At 34.0% G+C, this 21,723-nt stretch overlaps 1 protein-coding gene across 1 annotated transcript in view; it reads left to right on the top strand.

Annotated features, from left to right (window-relative positions):
* Positions 1-21,723, top strand: part of LOC134533519 (nuclear hormone receptor FTZ-F1 beta) — a 112,321-nt gene that overhangs the window by 64,413 nt on the left and 26,185 nt on the right. Inside the window, exons 5-11 of the mRNA XM_063371047.1 lie at positions 2,539-2,678; positions 5,479-5,607; positions 8,147-8,408; positions 9,869-10,141; positions 11,732-11,852; positions 13,621-13,832; positions 16,876-17,096. Coding sequence (XP_063227117.1) covers positions 2,539-2,678; positions 5,479-5,607; positions 8,147-8,408; positions 9,869-10,141; positions 11,732-11,852; positions 13,621-13,832; positions 16,876-17,096 — 1,358 coding nt within the window. The remainder of the gene's footprint in view (positions 1-2,538; positions 2,679-5,478; positions 5,608-8,146; positions 8,409-9,868; positions 10,142-11,731; positions 11,853-13,620; positions 13,833-16,875; positions 17,097-21,723) is intronic.

Here is a 21,723-nt window from a genome sequence, read left to right as displayed (position 1 = left end):
ATGATGTACTTGAGTACTATGTTCAACACATCCACCGTAATCTGAAATTTACTTTTTATTGCTAATACATTTCCAAGTGTAACATGCATTGTGACTGTGTTGTTTGTCTTGTGTAATAGCTGTTCATCATTTAATAACATTTTGTTTCTAAATCACCCCGACTGATGCCAGCCTTTAAAATGCATTTCCTTCTTTTAATTTTTTTACGTCCTCTATATAGCTGTTTATTTTATTCTACACAGAACTTCCATTAGCACATTTTTACTCCTTTTTCACTGCTTTCTCACTCCGTGACTTTAATTGGTTTTGGTTTCATTTCCAATGCAATCAAGTTGTCAGCAAATATAATGCCTTTATCTTTTCCTTTCTTCCTTTTTGCAATCTTCGTATTCTTTTACTACTGTTAACAGGCACACTATTTCGTTGCTCAAACAACGTAAATCATTTCGTACAGATTTTTTTTTACATTTTATGTTCCTTCTATGTATACTATTAATTAGTTCTGCTTATTATTTTTTTTGTCCAGTTAATTACATTTCTTGCCACCCACACAGTTCTCTTATGGTTTGGTCCACACAGAATAATAGGTGTTCTTCAATATTCAATTCATTTGTTAACCAACAGTATAGAACTCTATTATTATTGCTACTTTTGTTTTTTTCGTCTGAGGCTGTTGGCTGATAAATGGGATAAGAGTGCATATGTTCTTGGACTCAAACTAAGTCTCAATCATGTTTAAAACACTGAAGTTTTATTTCTATGTTAAACTTCGTACTTGTAAAAGGTTCGTCAGAAAAAAAAATGTTTAAACTGATTTATGAGAATAGGTAGGTATCCAAAATCAATGACAAATATAGATCATTTTCATTATTAAAATAGTGAAAAATACTTTTCATCTAAAATAGTTTGAAATATAGTGTTAACCTTTATATATGTATAAATGTAAAAAAAAAATCTTTAGGAGACATTTTGACACAGGGCACTCACTTTTTTTTTAATGTATTAAACTCTTATAAGTACTTCATATTTGCTCTTTGACCATATGTATTTCTCCTTCATTGTGTCATTCTTTCTCACCATCTTTGTTTTACATCTGCAGGTGGTGGGTGGGGGGCACACATTACCTCCCTGGTGTTAGTATGTCAGATTCTGAATATTTAATTAGTTTTTCTCTTAAGTTTGTTCTTACTCACTCTAGAGGCTTAATTCAACACAGCCTGATGTAAGTCATAACTGGATCAAACAGGCTTTCAGGATGATAACTATGATTAAAAACAGCTTTAATACCACTCAACTTAACATTTAAATCCACCAGAATGATCAATTTTAAGATTGATCATAATTATCATTCCAACATTTTATTTATGCACAAAAAAATATTTTGTAGATCCTTTGAAATGCAAATGATATGCAGTTATGCATCAAGGAACCAACTGCAATTTCTTAAATTTGGGATCGTAGCTGAAAAATAAATTCATTAATACTTGTATATTACTTTGAAAATATGTAAAATATGTGGCTGTTATGTAAGTGTAATATTATATAAATATAAAAAAATGTTACCTGCCATAAAACGGTAAACACTGTACTGAAATGGAAACCAACAGTAACAACAACCTCTGGGAGAACTAAAAATTCCGGCAGCGCAGTAATGCAACCTGGAGAGCAAGTTCAACAGCAAAATTCCATTTAACACAATTTCGTGGACATACGCCATTGCAGTTTTGCACTGTTTGTCATGGATTAAATTCAAGAACGCAAATCAAGAAATAAAAAAGAAAACGTAAACCACAGAGAACAAGCCTAAAACAGCTATGTCAAACAGAAATTTACTTGAATTTCAGTGTTATAGGTTGTATTAACATGGTTTTCGGTGTTATCTTGGGTTTTATCGCAGTTCACCACATGGTCTCGTCCCTATTAATTACTTAATCGGTTCAAACACTAAACAATTATTATTATTTTTTAACTTCAGTCTTTTATTTCATAAAATAAGTATATAACTGGAATATATCAAAAGAACTTAAGCTATAAAATATATTTTTTCAATAACAAATATAGCGATGTTATTATTAAAACATTGAACGTACAGAAAAAGCATATTTATAAATACAAAAAAAAATTGAGAAATTTTTACTCTATATATATTTTTACTTTATACGTATATGATAAGGTATGCATGACAAAGGTCACTCCATGGTGTACATAAAGCAAAGTTTGATGGCTTATATATGGCAAGGTATTCATGACAAGGATCACTCTATGGCGTATACATGGCAAAGAAATACGACATAGATATATAATGCAAGGTAAACATGACAATGGTCACTCAGTTGCATATACATGGTAACAGAGCGCATCGAAACAAGGACAGAGCTAATACAGAAGTCTTGCATTGGAAAATGCAATACATATTCACAATTATTCTATTCGACGTAGCAAGTATTTCAAACATTGGTTTTTTTGATATTCGCTTCGCATATAAAAAAAAAGCTGTCATCCACACAGGCGTGGTAATTTGTGTGAATGCTTGTTTAGGTGTGAACCTGAGGACGAAGAAGACGCGTGTCGTGAACGGCGAGGAGTCGAGAGATGGGTTCGAGGAACCAGAGAGACCCATGTCGTGGGAAGGGGAGCTGTCCGACTCGGAGATGGGCGGAGGAGCAGACAGCAAGCAGGTGCAGATGCCTGTTGTTACAACCTGTGGCACACTTCTTGAGGGAGCCGGGGTTCCGTGCAGCAGAACACGGGGAAATGGGGTGTCGGGGCGGGCCCGGGTTTGAGTCCCGGTCCGTTATTGCTGATTTAAGTTTCCCGCGGTATCCTCGAAATGACCACAGGCAAATACTGGGAGCCGTAGCACCCATAGCTAATTCCTTTCCCAACATCATTGGTAGACAGGAGTGGCTCTAGACTTTGCGAGACCCTGAGCTGTTTACTTTTTTTTTTTTGGGAGGCCCTCCCTTGGAAAATTTGGAAAATTTACTCTGTCAAATATTTTCAACACAACCTGGAATTTAAATTTCTGCTATGGCTTTGCTAATTTATCTTGGGATATATTGACATTTTTTCCTGATAAATTATCCTCGGGTCAGTTTTATAAATACTTAAGATAAAATTTCCAGTATAGTAACATCATTATATGTGGCAATAAAATCTTTGAAAGTTTTGTCTAATACAAAATCAGAAATTGATATAGGTATTAACCAGCTCATTAAGTGACAAGATAATAAAAATTTGATTTTCCCTTTTCCATTAATGTCCATATTTTTAACAGAACACTAGACAAACAAAAGTAAATAATTAAAACCACTGCCGCGAGCCCTTGGGCGATTGCCCGGTTTGCCCTCTTTGGAGCCGCCCCTGTTGGTAGGGACTGGAAAAAATATGCAGATTCAATGACCAGGATAGACTCCACGATCCCCTTCATACTTGGGCAAACATTGCCTGTTCATTGGTAGCTGACTAGTGAGGCATCTCAACTGGGTAACTTGTGAGTCATTATGTCTTATATTGAGGGTCATTGGCCAAGATTACTCCAGATAAACAGTGAACCAGTTGCAGAAGCAGCGCAAAGGTATAAATATTTGAATTTTAGCAAAACATCAAATTAATCCACATTTTTTTCCGGTCTCTTTAATCAGTGGTGTGTATCGTTGTGTATTATCGCCAATGTAAAACTTGATATCGACGAGACGTTAAAACCCCAGCTTACCTGGGAACACATACGGTGTGCAGAGAAGAAACCACATGTTTTGAAAACTGCTGCTGATATACAAGTGGTGTCTGTTTACGAAAATCATTTAAGAATACTCTGAGGGCAGATGAAAAGTTCTGTTCCCGTATTTCGTTTTTAAGCTGTATTTTTCGATGAGTGAAAATGGCTAAAACATGTGTTTCCAGAATAATTTTTAGACATTGAAGGCCCGGCACAAATCCTTGAAAATGACCCAGTTGTCTCTACACCAAGGTAGTGAGTGGTTTGAGTGCTGTGTTTTTTTTCTGCTATGTGCACCTACGAGTCTTCATATATTTTATCATTTTATCCTTTAAAAGCATGTAACGAGGTTAGTGTGAATGCCTTGGGTAGTTTCGCAGACTTGAATGTTAAAGGCTTTAACATAAGAGTAGTTTAGCCATGTAGCAGGGTTTCCAACACATATTTACCAAACTCAATTGCGAAAACTTACTGCAAATAAGTTGAGTAGTTTCCTGTACAAACATGTTTGTATGTATGTATTTCAAAAACCCTGCAGTGGATTTGCATGCAAAATAGATCTTGATAAAGCTGTGCAATGATAAATAGCATGGGTAAAACATATAAAGATTTTTTTTTTTAAATTGCAATAGTGTGGAGAAGCTGCCACCTGATTAAAAATATCAAAAATCAATTGACATATTCTAATTGTGCATCTTACTAAAAGATCATAGACATTGGCGAATTAAATATTTTTGTAGTTTTTGCAACGTATACAATTGGAAAACAATTAAGTATTAATATCTTGATTTATTTAACTTAAATTAACTGTAAAAAAAGTAGAACAGACTAAGTATAGTGTTTTGATTGATTGTAGGATCTTAAATAATATTCATATTTACAAAAATGTTAAAAGAATGCAACTTTTCTGCACTAGCAACTTTTGTAATTTTCTCAAAGCATTTATGTCGTGCAAAATATTTTTTTTAAGTGAGCATCTCCGTTATGTGTGTGTAACTTTTGTTTCTCGGTTTAAGTGAAATATATAAATAAAGTTTACACAAATAACCGTGTTGTAGAATGTTTCTCGTGCTCATGTTTATGAAGTGGAATGTAGGTGTTGCACACTTTAGTGCTAGTTAAAAAAAAAGTGCATGCATATTTTTACGTGCATTAGAAGTTATACTTACTTGGTGCAGAAAAAAACCAACATGAATTTTTAATGCAAATAATTAATAGAAATAAAATAATAAAAGGACTGGAGTGATATTATAAATATGATTTTTAAAAATACTGTATTTAGAAAATTTCAATAAATACTTAGTATTTAATATTAATATAAACACGTGTATCAAATTAATAATTTAATTTAGTAAAATAATCATGATAAATTTTAATTAATAATGAAAGCAATAATTATGCTAAATGTTTGTTAATTTTAATTATTGATTAAATTATAATGTAATAATTTATAATGCAAATAAATTATACGTATGGGAAGATAACCTCACTTAGTTTAAAAAATTTATGAGAACACACATTCTATCACTAATATTCACAATAAATAAATGTTGTTAATTATATGGACCAGTATTCAGCATCAGTCACTAAAATATAAGATTTAAAAGTACATATATCATTCTTATTTGTGTGTGGCCTTTGTTGTTTGGTAACGTGCCTAAAGAAGTTTAACTTCAAATTGGTAATATTTTTGGTCCCACCCTAGTGTTGAACCGTCACCTTGATTTGTTGTTTGAAATCCAGATGTTTTCCTGTGGCAGGATCACCACGAGGAGATGAGCATGGAAGGGGTGCAGCAGTGCACGGTGAACAGCAATCACCATCTGCACGGCCACGTGCCCGCACGCGACGAGACCAAGCCCGCGCCGCTCAGGTTCCTCGACAGCACGGTGAGCGAGCCTCCGACAAACTCGACTGCACGAAAGAAAACTCTTGTAGCTGTGGCGACCGACCGACAACTCAAACAAATACGTCAGGTTTTTTTGGGGGGAGGCGAATAAAAATTAAAAAAAATTATTTGAAAATGATTTACTGTGGAGCCTTGATTAACCGAGTTATTGTGGACTGCAGCAACCTTGGATAAGCGAAATCTTGGATAACATGGATATAATAATAAAATTGGTTTTCAGTTGGCATAGAGGTATCATTTTTCAGGTTGATGTTTTTTTCAGCATTTCTTCAGTGTAGATTTTTCCTCATAACTCCATGATTTGACCAACGAGTAAATGTCATCTTTCAGGCTTTCGACAATGGGTAGATTACTTTCAACAATCTTTGCTGGTAATAAACATTTCAGGTCGGTTTGGATAATACGGAACCTCGGTTAATGGAGACTTGTCTGTATATATGTTATTAATAATAGTTTTTATAACAGATAAACATGTAAAGTCAGGGAGCTGATATTGAAAATAATCCCATACTTCATTTGGCTTCACCAGAAAATCTCTAATTTTTGACTGAACTCTCTTCCGTTCATCACAGATCTCTACACAAGTATGTCTTACCAGGGAATTAACCTAATAATAGGTTTCTTTGGTATCAAGGAACATTGGAGGATAATTAATTATTCTGCCTGACAACTAATTTAAGGTGAAAAATATTTACTAGCTTTAGTACTCACAGGCTGATATTAAAAAAAATTTGAGGTGCACACAAAGTTATGACATTTGGTTAGTTCATGGTGATCTGCCAACTGGTGTCCAACTAGTACATCGGCACAATTATCAACTTGTGAATTTGTCCACAGAATAAAAATTCAATTTACAATATAATTTTTTAAAGAAATTAAGATTATTTCCTTAACAATAATTAAACATGGTTGTAACTTTGATTAACGATAGATTTCAAGGGATCATTGAAAGGTATTTATATGAAGTGTTTGTGCAGGTTCAAATATAATTAGAAATGTTATAAAGTAAGCTAGCGAGACTGTATGGGCACCATTTAATAGAACATGCTATTGTTTGTTGCTTGTATGGTTAGCTAGCTCTATCAACAAAATTTCTATATATATTTAAAAATGCAAATATACTTAATTTTTTCCCCTATATTATTCAAAATGTAAAAAAAATTAATCTTATATAATCAATTTTTTAAAAGATTTTTTTCAATATGATTTCACACATCGTAAAATACTGGGAGAAAAAGAGTAATACTGAAATCAAACAAATGGTTTCGTATTTACATTTTTGACACTTAACAATGTAGATTTTATAACAACAAAAAAATTGTATTTTGAAAATGTCATAGGGGCCTAATACAATTATTTTTCGGGTAGATATATGACTCATGATCTGCACTATTCACAAAATATTCATGAAAAGGGTGATTTTGTATTAAATAAGCTTGTAGTCTTAAACTATTAAAAACTTATAATTTACAATGATATACAATATAATGTTAGCGATAAATATCACAGGATTTTGCGGCCATTTTCTGGAGTTACTTGGCTTCTGGGTTGCATGCAGCTGCATGGAAGGCAAAGGTATCACCGACGTTTCGGTCAACATTGCACTTCAGGGTAGCAATTGCCAACTGAGGTCATTGCAAGTTCTCCTGCCTTTTAATACTCTCGCCTGAGAGGGGAGTGTTTCCCGATCAGCTGCAGCTGTGGGCCAGTCGGAGCCTTCCTTTCTTCTGGTTGGCCTGTCGGCTTTGGCCAAATCGTAGCTGGGCTTTCATGTTTGGCCGGGGATGCTGGCCATTTTCTGGCTGGGCTTTTTTGGCCAATCTTGTCTTTTGTGGGATGCAGAGAGCTAGTTTTTTTAAGGATTTCTGAAGTGTGTTTCCCATATTCTGCTTAATTGGTATCCATTTTCTCTTTTCATGTGTGATGGATGATATTAATAATGTAAACAAGTTGAGTAGTATCAATCTGGCAACAGTGTTCGCCATTTACAGGACAGAGTCTTGGTAATAGAATGTTCTTTTCCACTCATTTAATGAACCAACCAAAAAATAATATTTATTGATTACCAAACAAGACATAAAGATTTTGTTTTATATTTAGGATGTTGAAATTACATCTAATTATTATTACACAAAATCTTTTCTGCTGTGTATGATTTTGCTAACAGTTTTTTTTGATGAATTTCCACAAACATTTTCTTTACTTTAAGTCAAACACATGAATTATGGTTGTATAGTGTAGAAAGATGTGTGCGTGGAAGAGCATTGTACGGCTGGGAAGCGCATTTTAACCTGTATGTAACCTAAGTACTGTCCTGTATGTGAATAAATAATCAGAATCTGATCTGATCTACTCGTTTAACCTTAAACAATCTAAATACAGAACCTGCCAAACCAAGCGTGATATGCACTATATGTCTGACATGACATGATTTATTGGCAAGTAAACGGTTGTGTCCTACAGTGCAGCGAGTTCGGGGGGGGGTCTGTCGAGACACGGTGGCGTCGTCTCGGTTGCAGGCGGAGCCGGCGACGGCGAAGCCCCTGCCCTTGCCCCCGCACGGCGCGGAGCTGCCCCTGCTGATGGACAAGCTGCTGGGCGGGGGGGTCGGCGGGGGCTACAACACGCCCTCCAACAGCCCCGTGCTGCAGCAGAGGCACCACCACTCCCTGAAGCACGCCGTGCCCCCCACCCCCAGCCCCGACTCGGCGATACACTCGGCCTACTCGTACGGCTCCCCCACCCAGTCCCCGGTCACGTCGCGTCACGGGAGCAGCCACGGTGAGTACACACACGGACACACACACACTTCAGCGATTCATTCAGTCTGAATCATTTCGTCCCAACTCCCTGCAGTAAGCTCTTTGATATTTACCTTTCATGAAATTATGAGAAACAATGGAGTACTTGAATGGCTTAGAGAGCCCACTTTTTTTTCTCCTGAAGGTTGTGTCAACTTTCGTCTTTCCATGTGTAACGTAAAAAATACCTACCTTGCTTTCTTACAGTTTTGGGTCTTGGTCCGACGTGCAAACTTGGCAATTGTTAATTCCGTTTACAGAAAAAATATGATTCTGAAAGACTATTTTAATTGAAAAATGTTTTCCCCCGTAGTTTTACCACTTTTTTTTACTTAATTCCACATTCATACCATATACAAATAAATATCTTTAGTCAGTTTAGAAAAAAAAAATTAGTTAAAAATAAAAATTAAATTTGACTTATAATATCATCTGAGTTGAGTTTTTTTTTGACACATTCAATATTAATTGCATTTAGCATCTTAAAATAATTTTGGGACACCTCGAAATTTCTTATTGTGCAAAATGCTTCATGAAATTTGAATAGTAAAAAATAAAATATTTTTGGTTGGGTAACTTTATTTTGAAAACTGTTTTATTTTTTCATATAATGGTTGTATGTCATAGTTATAGGTTACAAGGTCACAAGTTTGCATGAATGTGCCAAATAAAATTATGTAAGTAATCATGCTAACTAGGCTTCTGTGAAACCTTTTTTTTTCTTGTCTTTATTCAAAACAAATTTCTAGTCAAATATCAAATTATTCCTAAATATCCAATATTTTATGAGTGGATTTTAAAAATATAATAAAACTTTTATTTTCCACACTTTACAGAAGTTGAAGAAAAATATATGAAACCTACAGTAAAATGAAAAAGAGAGAAAAAAAATATACCGTATATATCAGTGTGTTTTTGTTTGTGTGTGTATGTATATGCATTACCATAATAGAGTAGTGCAAAAAGCAAGAAAATAAAAAGAACTGGCATTGAATTTTTTAAACCACGAAAATTGTTAGTTTTTAAAATTCGTTTGATAAAAATGATTATATTAATTAAAAATAATGCATTTTTGATGATTCGTAATCATAACAACATACACATTATTTGTTATATAAAAAAAAAGTGTTATTGTACTACGTACAATGTGGTAAACAAATCCAAATATTTTCAACGAGCTTTCTGGGCTTCGTACATGTTTCTTGTGAATGAGACCCCGTGAGTATTTGTTGGTAACGAATAATTGAAAAAAAAAATAATAATAATAATAAAAAATAAAATTAATATGCCATGTTGAATCGGATATGAAATTATTCACGAATGTAAAATATTAATTTTTTGGATCCTCGCAGACCCGTGATACTAATCCACGAGCGTGTGTGTGTGTGTGTGTGTCTGTTGCGAGCGCGTCACCGAGACGTGGTGCTCTGCCTTCCGCAGGCCTGCCGTCGTCGGGCTTCAGCTCGCCCTACACGCCGTCGCTGTCGCGCAACAACTCGGACGCGTCGCAGCACGGCAGCTGCTACAGCTACTCGTCCGTGTCCATCTCGCCCACGCAGTTCTCCCCCACGCACTCGCCCGTGCAGCCGCGCCACGCGCGCGCGGGATTCCCCTCGCCGGCGGTGGTGTACCCGGGCGTGGCGGCGGCCCGCTTCGCGGCTGGCCCCGGCGACGACTACGGCCAGCAGGACGGCGCTTCCACCGACACCACCGGTACGCCCCCTGGGACAAGAACGTGTTCGTTCTCATTTTTAGTCCAGTTTCGTTTTTGAAACGGGATTTGCTGTCATTGTTTTTTATTTCCATAAAAGCTTTCCTTTGTAATACTTACTCCTCCGAAATAGTAACAAAATTTAATAAGCTGCATTTTATGATAGAAATAATTTGTAGTAATAGTGGACTAGAAAACAGATACATTCAGAAAAATTAAAACGGCGAGCATTTGTGGTTTGAAGATGATGATTTGATAAGAGATGTATGTACAATAAAAACAAAATCCATGCTCTCTGGAACAAATTTTTTTTCTTTTTCTGGAAATAATGTCAATTCCATGAGTTCCAAACATTTAAATGATTACTTTTTTTTTTTTTATGATTTGAATTTAAGTTTTGGTTAAATGATACTTAATTCCATTATATAACTATCTTTACGATGCTATAGGGTGCATTAAGTTGCATTGTGGTGTTATGATGTTTTTTTTTTTTGACATGATTTATGGTGTTATTTCGGTTTTATCACAATTCACTAGACATACATATTATCTTTTGTCCCTACTTATGAGATATTTCTTTTGCAACCTGAGTGAACACTAGCCAAGTAAAACTTTGAAGGATGAATACAAATAGTATTTATATTTACACTTAATAGCAGAATAATATAACATAATATCTTTGGAAACATTTTATTTGTTAATCAAAATTTTGATTCGTAATTGGTGCCATATTTCACTGAACAAACCTAGTTATAATTGCTACTTATATGTGTTACTGTAGCCAAATACTATAGTTAATTTTGGTACTTAAAGAGTATTGTGTATTTGTATCTCTTTTAAGGAGAAAGTCTTGTTTAGGGTATAATTATGTATGTTGTTCATGTATGATGTTATTGATTATAAATATAAAGAGTATTTTGATTTATTGGACTAAGTTCCTTTAAATAAACTTTCAATTGTTCAGAGATTAGAAGATTAGTATATTTATCACTATATTCTGCATGATTTGTATAGTATTCATAATACTACATATATTTTCTAATAAGCTATAGTCATATTTTGGACAAATTTTTATATGAAGGTAATATTAGCAAATACATATTTTATGTCGTAAAATAAATATTTTATTTTCCAATATTTCTAAACACATCCATAGATATATACACATACATAACATAGGTCATGAATTTCACCAAAAGATCACAAAAAGTTAGAAAAGGCAATAAGTGTCCCTAAAAAGTCTTCAAAGTCACTAAAGCCTAAGTCTGTGTATAGTCATGAATCTTAGAAAAGGTCAGGGATGTCCCTAATAAGTCATGAAATTTTTTTCCAAATCTTAGAAAAGATAATGAACCAAAAAAGGCACCAACCTAAGGAAAGGTCATGAGTGACTTAAGTCCCTGAATAAGGAGACTTTTATGAGTTACAGAACTGAACATTTTTAAGGGTCGACATTCAAATTCATTGTTTCTGGTGACGTGTAGACAAAATTTATTTTAGGGAAATTTATTTAACTCTGTGAATGTAAAAACTTTCGACAATTTAGAGGATTCGAGATGATAACTCTGCAGTTCTGATACTTGATGGTACAGATGACCGAGAAAGTGGGAGCAGTAACTTGGATGAGAAGATGTCTTCCTTGGCTGCGGACCTTGTTCAGCATTCCACACTTGCTGCACCACCTGGAATTTCCAGGCAACAACTTATTAACAGGTAAAACTTTGTTATTATCACAGTCTTATCTCAAATGTTATGAAGAAGAACTAAGCAAAGTTAGTTTTTATTTTATTAGAATTAATACTTAAGCTTTTATATTTTAAATTTAAATTCTATTTTATAAAATCAAATTATGATATACTATTTATATTTTAACCTGTTTAGTTTAAGAAAACAGAATTTTTTCATATATGATAAAAAATATTACTTTTATTTTTATAGAAGATAAGGCTTTAAAGTACTAATTTCATCAGTTCTCCTTTTCTTTTGAGAATTTTTTAATTTCAAAACTTAGTGAATGTAATTTATTCAGTCTTGGTAAAATACTATTTGTTCTTAAAATGTGAAACTTGTGTAAGACCATAGACTTTTCATGTTCTACTTATATAGTGAATAATAAAAAAATGTGTAAAGTTTTTGAGGCTATAACAGTTATGAGTTTACAGCAATTTATGCAATTAGATGTCTGGGCAAGTGGTAATGTAATGTCTTAACTGAAATTTGTATTAGTTAAAAATAAAATTGTGTGGTTCTGAAACTTGAGCAATTTTTTAAAAATTAATTATTAAAAATTCCAAAATGCTTTTTTTATTGTTTCCTGATATATGTTACAATTATTCTCTAAGAGGGCATGGTAATACTTCAAGTAGTTTACAGTTTTAATGAGTGGTTAGGTTAGGTGAGGTGAAATCGACAGGTTAGGTTAGTTACATTAAAAAGATTTAATTCTATTGTGTACATTTAATTTGGTTAGATTAGCAATTTTTTTAAAAATATTTAATAATAGTGTGGGCGGTTGGTTAGGTTACCTACTTTAAAAACACTGTAAAATGTTTTGAATGATAAGTTAGGAATTACCAATATTAAATGTTGCCAACTTAATTGAACAAACCATTTTTACTTTTTATAGTATTTTTTAATGTAGATAACCTAACCAATCGTTAACACAATTTTGAAGTATTTCAAATTTTGATAACCTAACCAACCGTCCATGCTATTATAAAGTATTTGTAATGTAGTTAACTTAACTTAACCAACCATTCTCAAGATTTTAGGCTATTTTAAATGTACCTAACCAAACATAACCACTCATTAAAATGATCAATTACTGGTAGACTACTTGCAGTATTACAACACCCTTTTAAATAATAATTGGAAAATGTCAGGAAGTAAAGGGGTTGGGGGGGGGGGGGGTAATTTTTATTATCATTTTTATGGAATAACCAAAATATGTAACACCAAATTTAAAAAAATATCTATATAAAGAATTTTTATTTTATTTTTACATTAATAATCACTGTGTCTGCATTGAGTAACAACCATAATGGTTAAAAAATTACTTTTTCGTTACTAATCAACGTAGAATTTTCTTGCAAATGGTGTAATATCCTGCCTTGTCAGGCGGTGATGTTAGTCTTAAGTTGCATGCTCAGTATTTTAATAGTTTTGACTTAACGTAGAGAGTCTGTATACTTTAATATGGTTTCTCTCAGAAATTGTTATAGTACTTATTTGGCAGAGGAGAATTGCAAATATGATTTTTACCATAATAAGCTTTTTTTTTTTTTGCAACTTTCACGTATCCCTTAAATAGTTAGTTACTAAGAAGTCAGAAGTGTATATGTAAAATAATTATTTTATCACATCAGGTTGATTCAAGATTTTTATTGGATCACTAATTAATTTATTGAAGTTTGAATGACCACAGAACCGATTGTATTTGTATTCCATTTGCTAATATATTTAGTTATTTGATTGTTTGCAGTCCGTGCCCAATTTGTGGTGATAAAATCTCTGGTTTCCACTACGGGATTTTTTCATGCGAGAGTTGTAAAGGCTTCTTCAAGAGGACGGTGCAGAATCGCAAGAACTACGTGTGTTTACGAGGCTCTTCGTGCCCGGTGACGATTGCCACGAGGAAGAAGTGTCCTGCGTGTCGCTTCGAGAAGTGCCTCAAGATGGGCATGAAGCTCGAAGGTTAGAAATTGGCAGCACGTCTCAATAAAAATTGTATTTTGTGACAAGGCTAGGTTCATAGTGCAGCTAAATATTTTTTTTTTTAATACTTTAAAATGTAAGCTTACTGAACAGGAACAATTTCTTGAAAGGGTTAAAATTAGTTATGGGTCAAATCCCAATTTAGTTGAGTCCAAATCTCGAATTTGAATCCCAAAGAGTACTTTGAATGTACCCCTTGAATCTGGATCTAGGTCTCAAGGGTACAAAATAAAATAATAAAATAATGTACAAGAAATTAAAAGCATTTATTTATAAAATTACTTGTAAAAGTATAATATCGTGGGGATAGGTAAACGGGATAGGAATAAAGAAAAAAAAATTGACCTAGTAAACTTCAAAGGTTATCAAGTGTTGAATTTTTAAATTTATTTTATTTTGTATAATATTCTTTTAATCTTTTTTCCCTAAATAACAAATCTTTTGAACACTAAGAATATGAATGTGTTTGATGATTTTTTTGGCCTAGCTCTAGTTAATATATATATATTTAAGGTCAAGAGATAAATTATTTGTACTTATGTAGCAGGTTAACATTGTTATTGAGAACTTATTAAAACTGTTTGATTGAACCTACTTTATAAAAATATTAAAGTTATAAAGCAAATAGAAAGTGCATTGCAAGAGTTTCTTGTAGGTTTATACACGTGCGGAAATTAGGCTTTATTTTCGTGAAATCTTGTACCATTCACTAAAGCACCTTTTACTCTTGCAGTCTGTGCAGTCTCTGCATGGGAACTTCTAAGAGGGGTTAAGAAAAAATTATTTAAAACATTTTTTTTTTCAACGAAACAGAAACTTTATTGGCTATGAAACTATAATCTCTATATACAATGAAAGTAAATACACTAGAGACCAATACCAGACAGCTCCAAGAACATTTTGTGAAAACCTTGCATTGTTGTCATGTCAGTCCGATAAATGGCAAACTTTATGCCTAGTACGAGCAATGTATCTGATACATGTGGTTCCAGCATTTTGACAACAAAAATAACTTTCTTTTTTCATGGAAAAAAACGTTTTTTAATCATTGTACAGATTTATGAGAGAAATAAACCTCTAGTTCTTAAAGTTTTTAAAAGGCATTTATGTGTAATATTTTCCAACTTGAGAGATAGGATAGTTTTTATTTTGATTAATGGTCTTAATAATTTATAATTAATAATAAATAATAAATAACCGATCACCATGGGTAAACAAAAAATCATAGATCATAAACATACAAACAGTAATTGTGTGACATTTTTCTATGTCCAACACACTGTCATATAGCGCTATCCAGTTTGCTTTAACTCGCAGACAATAAAGCTCCATCATGTGTTTAGCCCGGGTAACGCCGGGTACATCAGCTAGTATTATATATAATTTGACAATTTATCTGTAAAACATATTTGTGGTCACACCTCTTCCGGTAGGTTATTTTTCACCCACTCACCTGTGTTGTCAGTGTGGGCGTGGTTCCCTGAAGAGCCAGAAGGATCCGGGCTTGGAATCAATAAGCCCCTTTCTGAGAGGGCCTGCTTGTCATTGCAAAATAGTGACTGTGAAATGGGAATGATAAACATTATCCCATGGGCCCCCCTGGGAAGCCTACAGATTTTCACCCATGGCTGTTATTATAGAGCTGTCCAGTGTTAGTGTGAAAGGTCTTTATCTGGCAGTCTGTGGTTCGGCACATTCTGCCATCCGGCTGCAATTGAGCTGTTTGCTTACAGTTTTTTTTCCTGTTGGATTCCAGCCGTTGGCTGACAGGTTGCATTGCTGTGCCGCCGTTATTTTTGCTTAGTGTTTATCATTTTTGTCAGTTTTCCTTTCAGTGTTTCCTGTTCTCAAGCGGATTACATTTCGCATTTTTACATTTGGTGTTCCTGTTTAAAAAGATGTTGATGTTCGATATTCCGACAAAATCGCTAATCCCACACGATAGTTGCCCCGAATGTACAGTATTAAAGACCTTCCACTTTCCTGTATAGATAAAACAAAAATTCACAAAACATGGAATTGTTTACAATTTTTAACATATCTAGTACCTCTGGCAGTTACGACACTTAATTCTGTTGATGGTAAGGCTTTGGAACGTTAAGGGGTTAAGGGGTAGTTAAACATGTCAAGGGTTCTTTTGGAAGAAATCTCTATCTTAATAGTGTCAGGAATAAAATAATATACTGTATGAGCAAAAAATTTAATGAAACTTATGTTTTTTAGAATTTTTAATTCCTTTATAATTTTTTTTATAAAAATAATCATATTCATTCTGTAGGATCAAAAAAAAATTTTCCGTCCACAAATGTTACACGAGTGATAAAGAAACATTCTGAAAACACTGTAGCTAGTGACAGACAAAAATTTCTTTGATGGTTTTTGCAAAATATACTAACTGTAGTTATTACAGAAACACTAGAGTTTCTGAATTTTCTCTTGGCTATTATATGTGTTCATTAAATTGAAAGAGCCGATAATGCTACATCAGTAAAAATTACTTATTTTGGGATTGAAGCAACCTCTCTTTACTAATCTTGATAATTGGTAGCTGTAGTGTATTCATTAAGCGTATTTGAATATCAGGTCAGAGGTATAAATGCTCAACTCGATTCCACTCAACTCGTATTGAGCCAGAAATTTGCTGACTCGTCCATCTCTAGTTATAAATACTTTTTTTTTGTGTTTTAAACTTGACAATATCCAACACTTTGACTACGGGCTTATCTTTCGTGGTTTTATTTTCAAGCAATTAAACGAGTTGAAAGAATTTTTAAAAATAAAAATGCTGTAATATCTACAGTAGTGTTCACGGGATCACAAGAAAAACCACAATGATTTTGTTACTTAAAATGGGACTACGGAACACTATTAAGTTGTTGGAACTTCTCTTCCTTGACGTGGCTTGAACCTGGCCGTGTTCGTTCTGAGTTACATGCAGCTACGGGGAGTAACTTGTGCCGAAGGTTGATTCTGAAAGTGTCGAGGCGTGCCCTGACCGACTGCATCGAACCTTGCGTTGCAGCGATCCGTGAGGACCGGACGCGCGGGGGCCGCAGCACGTACCAGTGCTCGTACACGCTTCCCGCGAGCCTCGTCGCGCCTCAAGGCGGCGACAAGATGTACGCCTCCTCTGGGGACCCCCAGGTCAAGCTGGAGGCCCCAGATGTGGGGGCGATCGCCGGGAGCAGCGGCGGCCACCACGGCAACAGGCACCACGAGAAACTTGTCCCTCAATTATTGCAAGTGAGTTTCGTGCGCGCGCACGAGACCAAGGGTTTAAACTCTTTTTCAACTGCGTCATATGACCAGAGACTGGAAAAATTCGCGCTTTCAGTGACCTCTAGGATATACTCCAAAACCCCCTACAAACTCAGGCAAATGCCACCTGCTCATTGGCTATCGACTCATGACATCTGTCAACTGGGACGCTTGCGATTCGATACATTTTTTTGGTTGAAAGTTTTCCATTTGGCTCAAAGTCCTTCAAACAAACTGTAAGCCGATCACAGAAGCATCATGAAGATACAGTTGTTTGGATTCTAGCATAACACGAAATGAATCCGCAAATTTTTCGGTCCCTACGTATGACTCATCTCGAATGCGTGAAATATTTGCTTATTTGCGGCGTGCAACCTTTGTTGATTGGTGTTTATCCTACGCTGCAATGCAGGTCTGTGGTCGAACTTTTTTTTTTTTTTTTTTTTTTGGTGCTGCTATGTGTGAAATTGAATACCTGGAAGTGGCATGTCGTTTATCCTCCGTAGAAATAACGTATTTACATATTGTGTGTTATTTTTCTGTGATGTTACTTTTGCCAGCAAAACACTTTTTGGGTAAAAAAATGATACATCCTTTTACTACAGCAAAAGAGTTAACACTACGTGACTGAGGCTAAATCAATGCCCATGTATTTTATTGTGTTACTTAATTCGAATGAATTTTTTCCACATTTTAAGTTGCTTGTGACTTCATACCTACTTATACTTTCATCAAATGTCTTTCAGCATTAATTTTTTTTTATTTTAACAAAAGCGAACTAGGCTTAAGATTATTTTGTTAGTAATTTTTCCTGTGTAAGGATTTTACGATATGTAGAAAAAACTTTACCACCACAGGTTAATCTTTAAATTAAAAAAGTGTGAGCCAGTCTTTCAGTACTCACCTATGATGGGTTAATCTAACCTCAGTAACGAGCTAATTTATGTGTTCTCATACAGTTATAATACAGAAATCGTACATAAAATTTAATGTAGAATTTTTTAAAATAATCAGTTTTTTAAAATTCCTCTTTAACAACTTCATTATGGTTGAGTTATACAGTAATACCTCAACTTACGCTACACCTTCTTATGTGATTTTTAAATCTTCTCGTCGATTTGTTTATCTTTTGTTTGTTTTAACGTCTCCCGAGACTCGATTCTCCACTCCGTCCACACTATTATTAGTGTGCTACGAGAAAATTTTGCTTGAGAAGAAAAAATCTTTGCTCTGCCAGGCGACTGTTAGATTTTTGAAGCCTACTACTTTTACCTCGGTTTACAGCTTTGCAATTCATAATAGTAATATTTGTTAGTTATAGTCCATCCACGGTAACCTCCTACTTTTCTGAAGCCCTGCTTTTCACCGGATCTACTTTAATGTCACTATGTATCCTTCCGCCGTATGTAAACAAAAACATTGCCATGTGACAAATGTCAAATGGTTTGTTTACAATCACCAGCTGTCAAAACAATGTGTGTGTGTGTGTGTGTGTGTGTGTATGTATGTATGTATATATGTATGTGTGTGTGTGTGCGTGTGTATATATATATATATATATATATATATATATATATATATATATAAAGTAATTTGAATATGATCTAAGTATACATGTATATGTTCATAACATTTATGATACCCAATGGTAAAAATATTAAAAAATAAGTTTGTTAGCTAAAGAAATAACATATAATTTAAAGTAAATTTTTAGGAGAACATATAAATTTACAACATTTATGTAAGCAATAAATATCATCCTTTAGTACAGTTCAACACAGTTTTCTGCATCTGAAAAAAAAAGTATTGTAAATTATACATATGGCTGTCCATCTAAGCAATCTGGAAAAGACTAAGGATTGAAGGTTTAATAAAATTAACAAATTCAGATGAAAACATTTAAAAATGAATTTTCTTCTTTTATTTAATAAACCCCTACCATTTTGCCGGTTAAGGCCACAAATAAAAATATGGTTATATACATTTTCCTGAGTATACTTATTAGACAAAATCATAATTTTATGAACAGTAAAATTGTGGTAAAGAATTGACAGTAATTTCTATACCACTTATATGCATTATTTATTTGTGGCCCTGGATGGGGACTGGCTTTTTGTTTTCCAAGTAAGTTCACTGAAAAATGAAGAGACACAACAAAATAAAATGTTTCACATACACCTATACGAATCCAGAAATGAAATTTATTATTAATTTTATAATATGTGTAATATAAAGTTAATACATAAAGTTCCAGTAATCAACATACTTAATGGGAATGCATAAAAGAAAAAAAAATGTTTCAAACCCCAATACTTACAGTTGCCCAGGTGTTTATTACATACAGACCTCAATAAGAACACCCGGGTAAATCATCAAGAGGAACTGCCAGTACTTCACTGTCTCCATCTACTTGCTGTGTCGTAACCTCAAATTCTTCGCTGTCACTGTCTTCACTTGAACTATCCTCGCCGAGGTGGATGATGAGTGCAGACCTGCCAACTCTCACGATTTTGGTGTGAGGCTCACGATTTTAAGGTCCATCTCACGCCCTCACGCCAAAATAGTGTTTCCTCACGATTTTTCGGGGCCCTAAGATTTTGTTTGTAAAAGTTACAAAACAAGTTTTACGAAAGCTTACAGTAACGAGTTTCCATCAATACTCGAGTCACGTAAAGGAAGCAATTTTGCGTTTTGTAGCGTGTGCCGTGCTGATTTTTCTATCTCGCATAGTGGAAGAGGAGACATTGTGAAACATGTCACTACAAAAAAAAAAACTAACACGTGAAGTGTATTGCTTCCAATAAAAAAATTAATTTTGCTGTTAACAGTGACAATAGTGTTACACAAGCAGAATGTTATTTTACATCTTTTTTAGTTGCGACCCTGCATTATCACTACACGACAGCGCTAAATTATGTTCAACAAAATTAAATCTGCAACCTATGATTTGTTGTAATAAATTTTGAAGCAGAGACCATGTAACATTGTACCTACAGGTATGTCACTTAAATTTAAAGATTCTCATTTGTTTTTTATATCTAACCTGTATTTATGGGCCTGAAAGTTTTTATCGAGGACCTCATGATTTTTTAAATTTGAATGTTGGCAGGTCTGTGAGTGGAGGAATGGTGCCGCTGTCTATGTGGACTTCTCTCTCCCAGTCTGCTTGAATTAGCTTCTCCACGTGATCCACACACCTCGCCCATCTAAAAAAATTAATGTATACAGTAAAACCTCTATATAAATGACCTGTTTATAGCAAAAACCACTCTATAACAAAATATGTTTGTTTCTGTCAAAATGGCATAGTAAACAATGCATGGCATGCTCTTTATTACATACAATTTTGAACTCACTCCACAAGAAACTATTTTTAAACACAACAAAACTCATTTAATGTGTTTTCCTCAACTATCAAAGCTATTATTTAATACTTGAAGTAACATGTTTTGTTTTATGTTATCTGAAAAAAAAAATTTATAGTGGTTTATTCAAGATATAATAAAGCTGTAAATATTTTCTATGTTATCAATAAAGGCTTAGAATGCATATGATAAAATATTTATTTCATAACTTTTGTGTTTGTTTTTGGTTAAAATTTGTCCCAGACAAAAACAGTGAGATATAGCGAAAATTTAATTTTTTGAATAGTTTTGATGATTTACTGTATATGTATTTCACTATAATAACATAACTTTTGAAAATACTAATGTGCAAGAACTACATGTGTAAATACCTATTCAAGTTCGCTAGATGAAAATATTCAAAATTCTCTACGTTGAAATTTTATCTGAATATTGAAATCTGCCTACAGCACTGAACCCACCATAACTTTAAAGTCATTGACACAAGATTAAGCATAACAGAAAGTAATATCACAATTACTAATAAATACAAAACTATTTATGGAAATGAAACAATTGCAAATGGACTGCAATTACAAAAAAAAAAAACCTTGCAAATAAGTCACCACTGTTAGATCTAGAAACTACACAGATAATGTATGAATCACATGGGAATAAAATTACAAACACAAACACAAACACGAACACAAACACATACATGCAACACATTTTCAAAACGACAACTACACAAATTCAAACCACTTATTTTTACCAATTGTTTTAAAACTGTATTACTGGTATATGAATATACACAAAATGATAATCACACTATACACACACTAGCACACAAAGTTATCAAAAGGAATGGTAGGACCAGGCTGCTAGGCAACAATACTTACGTATTATGTAAAAATGTATGGTAAGGGTTTTGCTGAAGCTTGAGGAATGTTCTACAGGAAAATAAAACAATTTCTACTTCAAAAGGAATACCCCATTGGTCATGCAACATGAAAATACCTCTCTGGTGTGGAAGCATCAAGAGCCTCTTTCCAGATGGCTGCAACTGCATCATTGTCAAATCTCTTGGCCCGCCCCACGTTACTATTGTAATGGTGTTTACATTGAGCCCAAACTAGTTCGATTGCATTATAGTGGCAGTGATAGGGTGGGAGTCGTAGAATTTCGTGGCCATAGTTACGAGCCAACTCGTCTACCTCATATCTGAAAAGTGTGTTAGAACAAGGCGTATACGTAATTTTTTGCAACTA

This window comes from Bacillus rossius, chromosome 1 (assembly GCF_032445375.1).
Source record: "Bacillus rossius redtenbacheri isolate Brsri chromosome 1, Brsri_v3, whole genome shotgun sequence".
NCBI lineage: Eukaryota > Metazoa > Arthropoda > Insecta > Phasmatodea > Bacillidae > Bacillus > Bacillus rossius.
Note: the sequence above shows the minus strand (reverse complement) of the source record. Positions and strands in the feature narration are given on the sequence as shown.